General features: G+C 37.4%; 1 protein-coding gene across 1 annotated transcript; it reads left to right on the forward strand.

The window, feature by feature from the left end:
- Positions 1–305: 305 nt before the first annotated feature.
- slc17a6b (solute carrier family 17 member 6b) lies at positions 306–14,348 on the forward strand. Its single transcript, XM_082162286.1, has 12 exons — positions 306–1,091; positions 2,540–2,795; positions 3,514–3,632; positions 5,824–5,938; positions 6,385–6,472; positions 6,768–6,854; positions 7,226–7,368; positions 8,898–9,047; positions 9,708–9,840; positions 10,089–10,199; positions 11,025–11,152; positions 11,414–14,348. Exons 1-12 carry the CDS (start codon positions 1,006–1,008, stop codon positions 11,753–11,755), a joined length of 1,758 nt encoding a protein of 585 aa, XP_082018412.1. The 5' UTR covers positions 306–1,005; the 3' UTR covers positions 11,756–14,348.
- Positions 14,349–15,406: the final 1,058 nt, after the last annotated feature.

The following is a 15,406-nucleotide window of genomic DNA, read 5'->3' on the forward strand; positions in this document are numbered from 1 at the left end:
ATTCAAAATGATCTGTATTGGCCTCGAATTTGACACGTACGGGCACACACAATAGCTATTTTTATTTATTTATTTTAGCTGTGGAGGACAGTGAAACAGAGAGAGGGAGGGGGACTGCGAGATATGTATATGAATTATTAATACGCTTTTTCCTTCACACCAGCACACGCACTTGGAGGGGGGAAACACCCCTCATTCGGTTTCCATAGCACCGCCCCCAGGAGGCTTGCACGGCCTTTGATGGAAAACAAGCAATAGGCATAAAAGCACAAATGTAGAAACTTCGAATGTCACGTCGTCATGTGCCTTTCATATATACGCATCGAAAAACTATCATTTTCCCGTACGTGGAACATAATCAGATAATCTGAGGACAAAATCAAAGAAAATGTGAATGGAATGTGAACATTGTCCGCCCTCTCTAACCCCTCCCAAAGCAGTGAAGCGCTGCTGGCACTCAGAGGGAGTGATCCGCCTCGCGCGCAGCACACACTGCTAGTTGGCAAAGGAGTGGCGGCGGGAGCTCGCGCCGCTCTGATCGCGAGACTGTCGCTGACCTTGGTGCTGAACGCTTTCACCTCCCTTAACTGTCACTTTGCACCTAAAAAAGTGACAGTACGAGACAACGAACTGGACCAGTTCTTATTTGATCATACCTCGTTTTTTATTTGTTGTTATCCGATTTTATTTCCAACTCAATTTGAAGCTAACAATAATTTCTTGACTCAAATCTGAGATGGCATCGCGTGCCCTTATCGCGCGCAGGGTAGTTTATGAGTTTATAACTGTGAGTAGACAGAGCCATACCACTTCTGATATAGTATCTCTTGTGTAGGCGGATTTTTTTTTTTCTTTTCTTTTTTTTCTTCGCTCGTGAATTTTCCTCATCTGTCTTACTGAATCATTGATCCGCTGGGTATCGGTCCGGTATGCTCTGTCATCTCACACAGTGACATGGTACTTTAACATTACCGGGGGAAAAACGAGGGATTATCACATTTGGACATGGAGACTCCGAGGGAGCCTGGTTTTGTGCCCAGCAAAGAGGGGCTGAAGCAACTAGCGGGGAAGACACTGGGGCGCATGTACAAGTAAGATATTTTAACATTTTCCAATTGATTCAGTCATTTAAAAATAATAGGCCTAGATATGTGCATATTGTGGCTCTGAATACATATGAACTCTAACTATAGCTATAGCTATAACGGAACAGAAAATTCACGAATGTGTTGCTAGTTAGATCTGTTCAATAACGAGTTTCCCCGGTCGGTTTTGGCGTCACGCCTCTTGGAGACGTGCAGAAAATTATGTAATTCTGCATAATCTTAGGAGGAGGGGATGGAAGCATGCAAGTTTTCCTACCTTGAAAGGTTGTCATTGTAACCCGGCGATTAAAATGCATTTACGACTGAATAGTAATCGTTCAATTAGAGGATCCCCTTGAGTGTCTCTTCTTTTTTTTTTTTTCTTCTTCTTTTTTTTTGAGATCATTCACATAGAGGTACCTGCAAAAAAAGACCACGAAATAAGAGAAAATCGGTTTATCCATAATCATTTAACGTTGCTCCTTGAAATTGAGTAATTTTTGTGCGTGTGTCTTTCAAAAAATCTTTTTTGCAATTTATGAAAAGGGGAAAAGAGATCGAGCGCCTAGACCATAGGAACGAATTGTTCTTACGCAACTGAAAATACCCTTTCCCCCATAGCACTACATTTAATACATGTGTCTCATCATATTTCATTTTTTTCGTTTACTTATAAAAATGGTGTAGTCATTGAATATTTTCCAAAATAATAGGATATTGTATTTTATTTGTCTGCTGTAATTAAACAACTGAATTGACATTCATAATGAAGTTCATGTGCATTTTATGCAGTTTACACGTGCAAAATATTACAAAATAAAATGCATTTAACTCCATCACATCTGCTAATTAAATCATATGAATGAATCGAAATTTATTACATTTTTCATTTCTTTAAACAAATATATTCCTGCGTTTTTGAACATGAATTTATTGAATCTGCGCATACTATGTTTTCATTAAATAATAGTAAATAACTGTAAGTAAATAACTTTTTTTGGATACTCATGGCACTGGTATAATAATATTAATATCGTGTTAGTGAATAAGAGTGAACCTAAGCCCGTGTGAATGTAAATAAGGTGAAGGTGAAGGGAATGCTGCAATGCGGTATACAGTGCGCTTTACAGCAGCACACGAAGCCAATGTGGAGTTTACAAAAAAATATCTGTAGAAAAAGAAGAAGAAAAAAAGAAGAAATATGGAAACTACTCATGCAGGCCGTTTCAATAACTATTGTCTAAATCTGCCCGTGCAGTTTAGAGTAGGCCTACTTGTAAATATATATATTTCAATTAAATTAAATGCCAAAAGTATATTTTGATGCGTTTGTAATTGTAACGATGATTGTTGCTTCAATAATAAAAGTGATGAAATTCCTATTAATTGGTTCATTCGGACCACAGTCGTTATAGTGTCCTTCAAGGAGTCTGACTCTCTTCTGACATATGCAGAGTGCTAGAAAAGAGGCAAAAACCTGGCGACAACATTGAATTGACCGAGGATGGACGGCCTTCCCAGACCAGCGAGAAAAAGCCACCTTTGTGCGACTGCACGTGCTTCGGACTTCCGCGCCGCTACATCATCGCCGTCATGAGCGGCCTCGGGTTCTGCATCTCCTTCGGTATTCGGTGCAACTTAGGCGTGGCAATAGTGAGCATGGTGAACAACAGCACCATTCACCTGAACGGAAAGATCGTCATCAAAGAGGTTTGTGCGCGTAGCACACTTGGATTTTATATGTTCACGTCAGCTTCGTAACACCCCCACTCACAGTCACACACACACACACACACACACACACACACACACACACACACACACACACACACACACACACACACACACACACACACACACACACACACACACACACACACACACACACACACACACACACACACACACACACACACACACACAGAGAGAGAGAGAGAGAGAGAGAGAGAGAGAGAGAGAGTCTGAAATCAATTAATGGAAATACAATAATAAAGGGAATAATTCAAAAGCACAATGGTTTGTGTTTGTTGGAAAGAGGCTTAGTGAATGCCCCACTACTAGCTTGGAAAATATTGAAAACAAGTAGGCTACTCATGCAAAAAAAATTGACCTTGGTTATATCAGCCTCAAATTGATTAATTCTTCAGCTGGAAACTAATCCTTCGCTCTTGTCATTTCATTTATTGTGCACAATAATCAATACGTATTTTGTGCTAGCCTATGTGTTTAAAAAAAATAAAAGTTAATATTTTCCCATAACGAATGCTATAATATAGGCTAGGCTATATTATATATTTAACCTGTTATTAGAGGTGTGTGGAAAGAAACGTGTGCATATTAGCTTAAGGATTTTCATATTTTCAGTTGTCTCTCGCCTTTTACAGACAGGATTTGCTATCTGATATTTTCTGGTATTTCTCTTCCATAGAAGGCAAAGTTCAACTGGGACCCGGAAACAGTTGGAATGATCCATGGCTCGTTTTTCTGGGGTTATATTGTGACACAAATTCCCGGAGGATACATTTGTTCTAGACTGGCGGCAAACAGGTAAAGCTTTAGAAGACTGATATGTATTTGTTAACTAATTCAGATTATTATTATTATTATTATCATTATTTATATTAGTATTATTTCAGTAAGTAATTGCTTTTAACGTCGCATTTGGTTTATTTATTTTCCACATTGCAAATAGGCTACATTAGGAAAAAGCCTAATGGTAACGAAAGAACATTAATATGCTAATTAATTATTAACAATTTTACAAACAATAAATATTCTATAACAATACTTTATTTATTGATAAATTATATAATTTAGTTTTAAACGGATCACAGATGTTTGTCCCTGTTGCAAACCAAGCCATTAAAATGAATGCATCTTACGCCCGTTATCCTCCTAAAAGATGGTGTCGCCCACGTTTTCCAAACCAGCAGGATCGCGCACAGAGCTTCAGCACATTACAGGAGCTGGCAAGTTCATATGCAGCCAGTGACGCATCTCCAGGTGTTTGTCAACCCAACACAAAAGCCGTGCGAAAATAATGCCTAACAAGGAATTTCGTTAAATGTATTAAACATTATTGAATGTAATAGTAGACATAATTATTACATGGCTTCAGTCATAAGACTTTAAAAATATTTGAAATGAATATTTGAAATAAGCAATAGCCGAATTCGCAATTGCAAAATCGAGCTGCAAAAATTGACTATAGGCCTACATCCCTGGTGCGTTCTTCGTTTTATTCATTAGCTAGCTAATAAGCCTGCTAGTGATGACTGCATGCTGTATTATTTAAGACACTTTGGTTATTCATGGCGCCTACTGGATCTACCTGTCATTGGAAGAAGAAGAGGATGATGGGAGGAGCTGATTTAGCACAAGTGCAACCCAACCTCCAATTTGTTTTATTGACTGGTTGATTGTGAAAAGACTTGTAAGGAGGACACGCATTTTGTGTGAAATTAATTTCGTTATTATCTTACTTAACTTTATGCATTATTATAGTTTTTATTGATTCAATTTTGTTACAGAAAACGAAGAAAGGAGAAAGATCTCTAACTTACGAAATGTTTATTAAAATAGGCCCTACCGATGTTTTGGAAAAAGTCTCAAGTGCTTCAAACGTTTCCATTTGAAGGCCATGGTCAATATAAAAGAAGGCATAGGCTAATAGCCTACATCACTGTTCTGATTGTATTATTAGAATATAAACCTTATCAATACTATTTTTTATTCAAGTTTCCAATTGGAACGAAAATCAAATAAATAAACAAACGAATAAATCAAGGCTTCAGACAGGCAGAGGGAGAGTTCATTGCTATGGTTGACGAGTCTGCTCGTGTTTCGGTGTTGCGTGAGTGGCAGACTGAAGGCTGACCCGTCGTGTGAGTTGTAGGATTAGACTCTGTCTGTGGGGCATTCTCCACCTGTTAATGAGGTCCCGGGGGGGAACCGTGTCTAATCTGCTCAATGAGGGGGGCATGGCAACCAGCCCCGGACATGCTGCCAGAGGGTTTGGCCGTGCCTCATATATCACACAACAAATTTATCAAAAATAAAACTGCCATGTCGTTAGCTGGAAATATTTGGAACATTGGACAGAATTGGTTCTTGCTAAAACATCTGTTTTTTTGATGGTTGGCCAACAATGTCAAGGATCGACATAGCCTATTGAAATGCTGTGCAATTGTGTAGTTCTATTAACTCAGTACGTCAAATCTTTGACATAATTGGCGTCGCAGAAATTATACATCAATTCTCAGTTCATATTTCGGCTATTGGCTGACGTGATTGAGATCTAATAGAATCAGCGAGTCTCGTGCCGGAGAGCTCCCTCAATCCGATTAGCGAGTGCCGGTGGGAGAGAGGTGAGAGAAAGGGTCTTGAGCTCTACAGGACGTCAGGAAAATTGGAAATAAATGGAAAGCCGCATTTCTTCTGTGGCAGTATGTGCTGGCTTCACCCCGCGCGAGGCGCGACCATTATGCCTGTTTTTATTTTTCTTCACAGAAAGAAGATTTGAATTGTAGGCTATATTATAGGCCTATTTTTTGGGGATTAAAGTCGAGTTTAAAGAAACCAAAATATTACATAGCTGAAATAGAACAGCCTTAAACACTAGAAATAATACATAAAAATTATGTAAATATGTAAAAATTAAAGAATGCTTTTTTTTTGTTGCATTCTATAATCCAATGGTAGGCTATATAATTAAACCATGTTTTCTTCTGTTATGCAGGGTATTCGGCGCAGCCATTTTCCTCACGTCCACACTGAATATGTTCATCCCCTCAGCTGCACGTGCTCATTACGGATGCGTCATATTCGTCAGGATATTACAAGGGCTTGTAGAGGTAAGTAGCCTACGATTTTCTCTCATTTCATTCTAATTGCTTGTTTGCTAATAACGATATAATATCATAACCTTCTAGGTATTCATATCTAAAATTTGGGCACTTGCCTTTGGTGGATATTTTCTCAAAAAGCCATTTGTGGGAATTTTTCTTCATAACAATCAGTTATGGCCTGAGGATATTCTGAGAGAATAATAACCCAGGGTTTGTCTTTAGTACAGCTGCCTGTATTGATCTGTAGAGGCACATGTGCCTATAAGTAGACAACTAGATTACTTCCATCATGACAACACTGTATTATTATTTTATTTATAACAAATGGAATATTAATTTGCATTTAAATTGATTTACGTGATGTAACTTTTTATAATTTGTTTATAATTTGTTTATATCTGTCTAAGCACATTGTTTTGTAATATAAAACTGATGTGTAGTATTATTGTTAGGGTGTGACCTACCCAGCCTGCCATGGGATCTGGAGTAAATGGGCTCCTCCACTGGAAAGAAGCCGTCTAGCCACAACCTCTTTCTGTGGTAATTTACATCTTTATTCTCTTTCAAGCAAATATAGATTAGTGGATAGTAAAGAAAATCATGTGTCATTACATTTTGTTAAGTTACCTTATTATTGTGTGCATGTCAAAATTTAAAGATATATTTGTTGTTGGTCTGCAAGAATTCTAGGAAACATTATTTATGCATGGACTGTATTTTCCTGTGTTGTTTTAATGCATGTATTCAGCAATTTTGATTTGAAGCTGCCAGAGTTGAAGCTGTTTTTGGTTCCATTGGAGCTCTCACATGGCCCTCATCCTCTCCCGTTCTGTAGGTTCCTATGCTGGAGCTGTCATTGCCATGCCTCTAGCTGGGATCCTGGTGCAGTACACTGGCTGGTCATCTGTTTTCTATGTCTATGGTAAGAGTGGTTTGTGTGTGCACCACTGTATGAGCCATGGTTATAGTGGAAAGCATAATTGTATGAGTGTGCTTAACAGTCTTGATGAGTGTATTTTAGTAAGTGTAGTATGGATCAACTCACTGATGCTGAGTATTGATTTTTCCTCTGATGCTGCCATGTGTCTATCCTCTGCACTGACACTGAATCTGCCTGACCCTGTGCCAAGAATTAGCACGCCCTGTCTGGAAAGCAATGAACTATAATCCATTTAGTTATATGAGGAGTTTTCAGTCAGCTGTTCTTCCTGACTGCTTCTTATCTGACATCATTTTATGATGTTTTATGATTCTTTTAAGGTCAATATCTAAGAATCCTTTGTTTCTCTTTAGGGTGTTTTGGGATGTTCTGGTATATGTTCTGGATCTTGGTGTCATATGAGAGCCCAGCTGTACATCCCACCATCACTGCTGAAGAACGCTGCTTCATTGAGGAGAGTATCGGAGAGAGTGCTAAGCTGCTAGGACCTGCAGAAGTGAGTGACCCCAAACATAATCATACTCCAAACTTCTAGCTGGATATGGCACAGAAGAAAATATCACAAAATGCTTGACTGAAGGACTCAAGTCCTAAAAAGAGATGGTTTGACTAATGGAATAACATCCACTCTCTTGCAAACCTATAAGCATCACTCTTATAATGATCTGTAATTATAATACTCAGTTGTTGCTTGACACAAATCAAATTCATATGGATGTGCTTTGAAAGATAGAGATTAACAGCATAATGTGCCATTGTCTATTTATTTTGACATCAGGTTAATAATAGATATATATTTTTTTTAAGATTTTGAACTTAAGATCAGGAGCTTTGATGGAGAGAGAAACCCCTGTTTGCAGTTACTGTGAACAAAATGATGACTTGCAATTTGATAGATGGTAAATTAAACCATATAATTATTTAAATGTCCCCTATTATGCTATTTTAAAGGTTCCTAATTTTATTTTGAAGGTCTCCTACAATAGGTTTACATGCATCTGTGGTCAAAAAACACTTTAATTTTCTCATACATTGCACGTCACCGCTTTTTTCACAGTGTTTGAAACGTCTCAATAAAGGATTCACTCACTCTTAACCCCTCCTTTCCGAGAGCTTCTGCTCTGATTGGTCAGATGGTCCAGTCTGTTGTGATTGGTCTACTGCTTACAGCATGTGTCGGAAATGAAACGTCCATGACCATATCTGAATTTTAGCTCCAGAGGCTTCCTCAGCACTTGCATACATATACAGTAACAATGGCATTGGTTTTAAGTCCTCATCCTTTGGAAGAGCATGCAAAGTGGATTTTCAGAGCAAAAAGTGTCTTATCGACATGTCGACATTCTCAGCTACAACTACATTGTTTGAGGGTGGGCCAAAGTACTAAGTAGACATTGTTCGCTGCAATGAAGACCATAGGCTGGCATTATGCAAATTTGTTACAAACTTAAGTAGATATGTTACCCTGGAATTGCTGACGACTCATTTCGGCAGTTCAGAATCAACTCTTTCTTTTAGGAGACAATAATTGTATTTATCGTGCACTTTGATCTTTAAAAATTTGCAAACCTTTTACATGAAACCTTTTTACATGAAAGGTAATATTTGAAAAAGCATATTAGGGGATCTTTAAGTCAGGATGTGTTGAAAAACATGAGGAGATAAATGTGTGGCCACCAAAAAATGTTGCCTTTAAAGTATAAAACTTATTATGTAAATCTGTTGTGGTTTTATAGATTTTGAGGTAGAGGCCGATATATTTAGTGTCACCATATGAGGATTTCTAATTAAATCTGTAACATATCAAAGACATATCAGAGAAGTCTTGCACATAAGTTGTTTTGATGCTATAAAATGTCAGTCAGCTACTTTGATTTCTTTGGTGTAAATGCCATGCACTCCTAGAGAACATCAGTACTGACAAAGAATCAAAAATGTTCAAGACATGACAGATAAAATCATTATCAGAATAGGTATTATTGTAACACTTCACTCAATAAGCTGCAATACTAATTTCTCCTACAGAAATTCAAGACACCTTGGAAGAAATTTTTCACGTCCATGCCTGTCTATGCAATCATTGTGGCCAACTTCTGCAGGAGTTGGACCTTCTACTTGCTGCTCATCAGCCAGCCTGCATACTTTGAGGAGGTGTTTGGCTTTGAGATTAGCAAGGTAATTTCAGTTTACCTTTTAAATTGCATGTATTTGTATTATACAAAATGCATGATTGATTAAAAAATTAACAATGACTTAATCAGCGATTGGATCAAAATGGCTAGCCTTTGTATCTAAGTTGCATATGATTTTTGACTATAATTCCATTATATATCAGTAAATGGGTGACCTTTGTCATTCCCTAAGGTCTGAAATAGGTTGATGAATTATTCATTGTGAATAGTTCATGATGAATTATTCATTAATCATTTATTGGTGATTTAAGTCTGTGCTTGCATCTCATTTTGCTTGTTTCCTCACTTCCTACAGTTAAACCTGCAATCATGTATTTGCATCTAGTTGTAGAATTAACATACTAATTAATAGTGATGCCTTGCATATTACAGTAATGTTGCATGTCAACTTATAAAACATTTTTTTTTTAAATCCAGTATGTGTAATTGTGTAATGTAATTAACTATTTCATAATGGTTGTGACTATGTAAATTTGAGTAAAATCCAGTCTTTGCTCAATTTTATTGTAGATTAGACTTTGGACTTTTCTCTCTTTTCTGTGGTGGAACCACATCTTTGGTCAATTGGTCAAAGGCTAAAGCTTTCATTCTGCAGTGTTTTCAATAAGATGCTTCTGAGCCTGACGGCTGCTGTCTTATTCAGGTTGGCATGCTGTCAGCCCTGCCCCATCTGGTGATGACCATTATCGTACCCATTGGAGGACAGTTAGCTGATTACCTTCGCGCCAAAAACATCCTGTCAACTACAACAGTTCGGAAGATCATGAACTGCGGAGGTGAGTGGAGCCTATTGCAGGATTCTTATTGTTCCTATTGCAGGATTCTTATTGTTCCTATTGCAGCCATATGGCTGAATTTTGGTTAAATCCATGTGAACTAGGAATGTTAAATGAGAATTTTTCATCAACCTAAATATTTCACACTTTTACCCTTTTTGCATTTCCTCTAAATTTATTTGTATTGTCATTTATTTGTCTATTTTAGCTTAGTGAATTGTTTATCCACATGTTTTTATCTTTCACAGGCTTTGGGATGGAGGCCACTCTATTATTGGTTGTTGGTTACTCGCACAGTAAAGGGGTGGCCATTTCATTCCTTGTGTTGGCTGTCGGCTTCAGTGGATTTGCAATATCAGGCAAGTCTTTGGGGAAACAATATGTCTGATTTAATAATTTCCCATGCAAACCTGCCGTTTATACACAACAATGACAAGAAAAAGCAGCAATAAAGAGCAACCATACACAGCCAGGGAAGACTGCAAATAATGCCTTATTTTTAACAAAATACCATTGTTCTCCTTTTATCACTCAAACACACTCTTCCTCCACTGCAGCTTGGAAGGAATAAGTGGTTTTGCTGGACTTTTTAAATAATTCATACACACTGTCCCCTGAGAGCAGCTTCACAGGCAGCACATCCAGACAGAGCACTCAATGAGGGAGGGCCTCCGCTCTGCAAGATGGCGTATCTTTCTATTTTTAGTCTGTATCTCCAACATCATGTTAGAGATACTGAGAAAATGTGCACTCGTCTTGATACAGAACAGTATAGAACAGAAACGGAGTGTTTGAAAATATCTTTCTGTAATGTTGTTTGTTGCAGTGTTATTTTAGTATCACTGATATACTAACCTATTATAGTTTTTGTTCATATTTTAAAGTAGATTTTTTTTAAATGTCTATATAGCTTTATTTAATTGTAGTTATTTTAGTACTTCACAAAAATGAGAAATATTGGAAACTAGCTGAAATAAATGTAATGTTTTTTTTCATTTCATTTGATTTCAGTTAATGTTTATTTTAATGTAATGAACATATTTCTTAATGCTTTTAGTTTTAATGATAATATCCCTGGTTTGTTGTTATTAACACAGTGCCAAATATAGAAAAAATATATAATTATTTCGTTATTTCACTTTTCGTAAGATGTTAATAAAATGTAAACCTCTGTTGTCCATCAGGTTTTAATGTCAATCATTTAGACATCGCTCCTCGCTATGCCAGTATCCTCATGGGAATCTCTAATGGAGTGGGAACTCTGTCAGGAATGGTGTGTCCTCTTATAGTGGGTGCCATGACCAAACACAAGGTAAGACCACTGTGAATTGTCAGGACTTTCCTTTGAATTCTAGATGTTTAGTACTGTGTTTGGATATAGTACTGTGAAATATACATGATATTGTGATATTTTAAAAATATTTGTGTGTGACACATTTTTTGATCTTTCTCCATATTCATTGTCAAAAATACTCAGATATAACTGCATGTTTATTTCATGTGTTATTCTTGCAGCTCCCAGGGTGAGTGTCTTAATGTCAATGAATACTTGACAACTCTTTTATCCTTTCAGACCCGAGAAGAGTGGCAGTATGTGTTCCTTATCGCTTCCATGGTGCATTATGGAGGTGTAATCTTCTATGGCATCTTTGCCTCGGGGGAGAAGCAGTCGTGGGCAGATCCGGAGCAGACCAGTGAAGAGAAGTGTGGTTTCATTGATGAAGATGAGCTGGCTGAGGAAACAGGGGACATCACCCAGAGCTACAGTGCCCTGGGAGGTCCAGCCAAGACCTACGGGGCCACCACGCAGTTGAACGGAGGATGGGCAGAAGGATGGGATAAACGAGAGGTGTTTGTACAGGATGGTGTGGAAGAAGAGGGTTACGGATACAGGCAGGGTGGGGATTACTCCTAGACCTTGCAAATACACACTATGACACACACACACACACAGACATACACAAACATAAACATACAGTGGCGAAAAAAAGTATTAAAAAAAACGACGCAAGTCACAGTTGAAAACGTGTAAATTCCATTGCATTAAATTACAAGATATCAAACCAAGTGCAATCTGCAACAAATCAGCTTTTCTTTAGTGGATGTATGAAGTGTCCATTTGAAGTGTCTTCATAAATATATAGATATATGTAGTTCTATATAAATAATGTATATGATATTTCGTTATATCATCAAACCTAACAAACTTGTTTTTTTAGCTTTAAAAAATGAGCTAACGTAATGACATTTATACATTTTAACTATGACTTAAACATCCAGATACTTTTTGAGCCACTCTACATACAGCACAGTATAAACATATATGATAGATTTTGTAGTGTCTGTGAGCCCTGAAAAAAGATTATCGAGTAACATATACAAAACTCTAAGAATTGTTATGTTTGCACAAATTGAAATGATCAAATCCTACATTTAAATATGGATTTAAATGTATTAATTATACAAAGGGGAAATTACATATCAAAATTGGCTGACTGTAAATGTTCTATGTATTAAAAAGTAGAGTAACTTCATTTCAAGTGCAATCGTGCGTCACAAGTTTTTCGCCCCATTATTCTGAGCCTTTGCAACATAGAGAAGCCTTTAGAGTTAGTCAGGCAATTGGCTTCCAGAACTAAGGCTCAGATAATGAATCTCATCCATGGAGAAAAACTGCTATAGAGAATTCCAACCAAGCAACAGGTTTACACTGTCTTTTTTCTGATTGCACTAAGGGAGCTGTACAATGTCATTTAACAGCACACAAAGTGAGTGTTTATATCTCATGATGTGTTACTTGTCCATCGTATAATTCATGTTTCTGACAGATTAAAGAGGACTTTTGGTCTTTGACACTGCAGAGAAAAAAAGCACAGTTGTTTAGATGACATAAAAGCAACAAAAAATGTTTCTCAAGCTCAAAAGGTTGTTTCAATTGGATGGTGCTGTTCTATTTGGTGTAATAGATGAAACTTGGGAAGGGGTTCGATTTTAGATCATTGGAAATGCCTGGGAACATTATCGCAAAAGCTACAAAAAGCGAAAGCACAGGGTGTCAAAACTACGGACTCTTTAAATTCCATTCCATTCTTTTAACTCCATGCCATTTTGACATCTGTGAATGTTAGTTATGCATGGGTTAAAATTGTTTTTGTAAATGTTGTTTTTTATTTTACTATAACTATGTTCTTTTACTTTACAAAACTGTTACTGACGTGTCAATTTCTTTGCACAATTAACCAAAGGTAACCTGTAGTGTGGGATTTTAGCTGGGATGGGGGAAACGTGTCCATTGGGAAAACAAGGGAGATTGGGAGAACCTGTCTAAGGGCTGACACAGTCCTAGCAGCAGGTAATAACCATATTCAATGTACAAAGCAATAAAGCCATGGTAACAGTTACTTAGCAGTCACTTCACCCAAAAATATGTAACAAGTTAGCACTGTAATCATTTTGGTTTAAATGTTTTGTGATGACAATAAAAAAAAAAAAAGATTAAACAATTACTTACTGTTAAAGTATATAAATATATATATGAAAATATATTTAGATTTAGTAAGAGTCCAGTGCAACTCTCTTTGAGAGTTTGTGTGCTGGACCCACTCACCAGAAGAGAATGATTCTTAAGTGTCACCTGCAGCTGCTTCCCGGCCGGGCGAAAGTCTTACCGGGGTCCTCAGCTCCGCAGGTGGCCGCACCTCTGTAGTCGTCCTGTATGGTTGCCAGTGGTTGCTTTTTGAGAGTATGTTGTTGTCGGGTATCTTTTACGTTAATCCTCTCTTTTTGTCCTTCCCCATTGTTTCTGGTCTGTGTTTTGTCTGTGGCTAGAGAAGCGCTCCCTTGCTCCCCTCTTCCCTCTTTCTCCTTGCATTTTCCCAATACTGTTGCAATATTCAGTGACACAAGGATTGTGTGTAAAGGTATTCAAATATCTTCAAAAATGACAGTAATTTGCCTGATGATTTTGAGGTACCTTATTCTTGTTTCCTGCCTATGAGTAAAGTGTGGATATATGGCTTCCTTTTGCTGTGTTACTGTAAATGGAGAGGTTTGTTGATGTGAAATTGAAATGCTCTATATAGCCTTTTTTTATATAAAATTATAACAAAATTGTACTCGCCTGTGTTGTTTTACTGGGATTCCAATAAGCTTTGGAGGCCAAAGACTCCCTGTTTAAAATTGAGGACAATTTACTGCCAATATGTTATTGTCTGATTACAGTCGTCATGCACAATGTACTTTGTCCACCTGTTGTGTGTCTGCATGTTGGTAAATCATATCTAAGTTTTTAGCCCCAACATTGGTTATCTGTCACCCATATAGCATCTGTGTCCTTTCCCTGCTCTAGTAAAATCAATGTGAGGGCCCCTCGAGATCAGCAAAACCTATTGAGCAGACAAACCTCCTAATGGAGGCTGGAAGGAGGGGCTGCACTTAGAAGCTGTTTAGAGGATGTGTTCAGAAAACCTACTGCCCTCCGAAATACAATGTTGTGTATCATTAGCAAACAAATAAAAAAGCATTTGTAAAAATAAAATAACAAAAAAAAGAATATTTTTAATAGTATTAATTCTTTAAATCTAGAATTTCATAATTTGGAGCATGCGTGCCAAGTTCAAACATTTGAACTTTAACAAAAGTATGGTCTAAGATTAGGGTGCAGAGCATAGATATGGTCAGTTTAAGTCTTTTTGAGCCTATGCCAGTACTTTCAGCCTCAGTCCTCTGATTCAGACACATCCGCATCCCTGCAGGACATCACACAGTAAGAGAGGTGCAAATGAGACACTCGCCTGCCAGACATGCGCAGACAATGTCCTTCACACTAGCTTTAGAGGTTGTGACCTTAGCAGTATCTATCTATCTATCTATCTATCTATCTATCTATCTATCTATCTATCTATCTATCTATCTATGGTTTGTAATGGGGAGATAATAATTTAGCTATTATATTTAAGTATGCAGCAAAGAAAAAAGGATATTTGTAGACTTACGAGCTTCATATGCTCAGATGTCACAAATATCCTCCACAAGCTGGAACAGAGCCGAGTGGCCCTGTGCATTCACTACAGCAGTCAAAGGCAAGCTACAGTCCCGCTGGAGGAAACCCTCACAGTCTGGGCTATGTCCAGCTTTGCCCTTTCTGGTATACATTGTGTAAATCAGTTACTAATTGGATAACCTTTCTTTCAGCAGCTGATTTACAATATCAGATTGACTGAAGAAACACGTTCACACTCTGGTGAACGTAATTGAAAGCTTGTCAATTGAGTGTGGACGTGTAATTGCTCCGAGTGAGGTTTTGTCCAAATGCCACAAAACAAAGATGCAGAGGTTACTATTTTCACTGAAATATTGATTTAACGCACGCATTCCAAGGTGAAGACTTTAATAATAGCACAATAGTAATATTTAGTAACTTTTATAATAATATACTGTTCATTTATTTTAATACTTCAATAATAATAATATTTCACAATGGTTTAATGAATAATAGTACATTTTTAAAATATGAATGAAAAATCATACCCAAGAATAAAGTAACTAGTCTTCCTTTTGACAACTC

This window comes from Leuciscus leuciscus (genome assembly GCF_965113295.1).
Source record: "Leuciscus leuciscus genome assembly, chromosome: 2".
In the NCBI taxonomy this organism is placed as follows: Eukaryota; Metazoa; Chordata; class Actinopteri; order Cypriniformes; family Leuciscidae; genus Leuciscus; species Leuciscus leuciscus.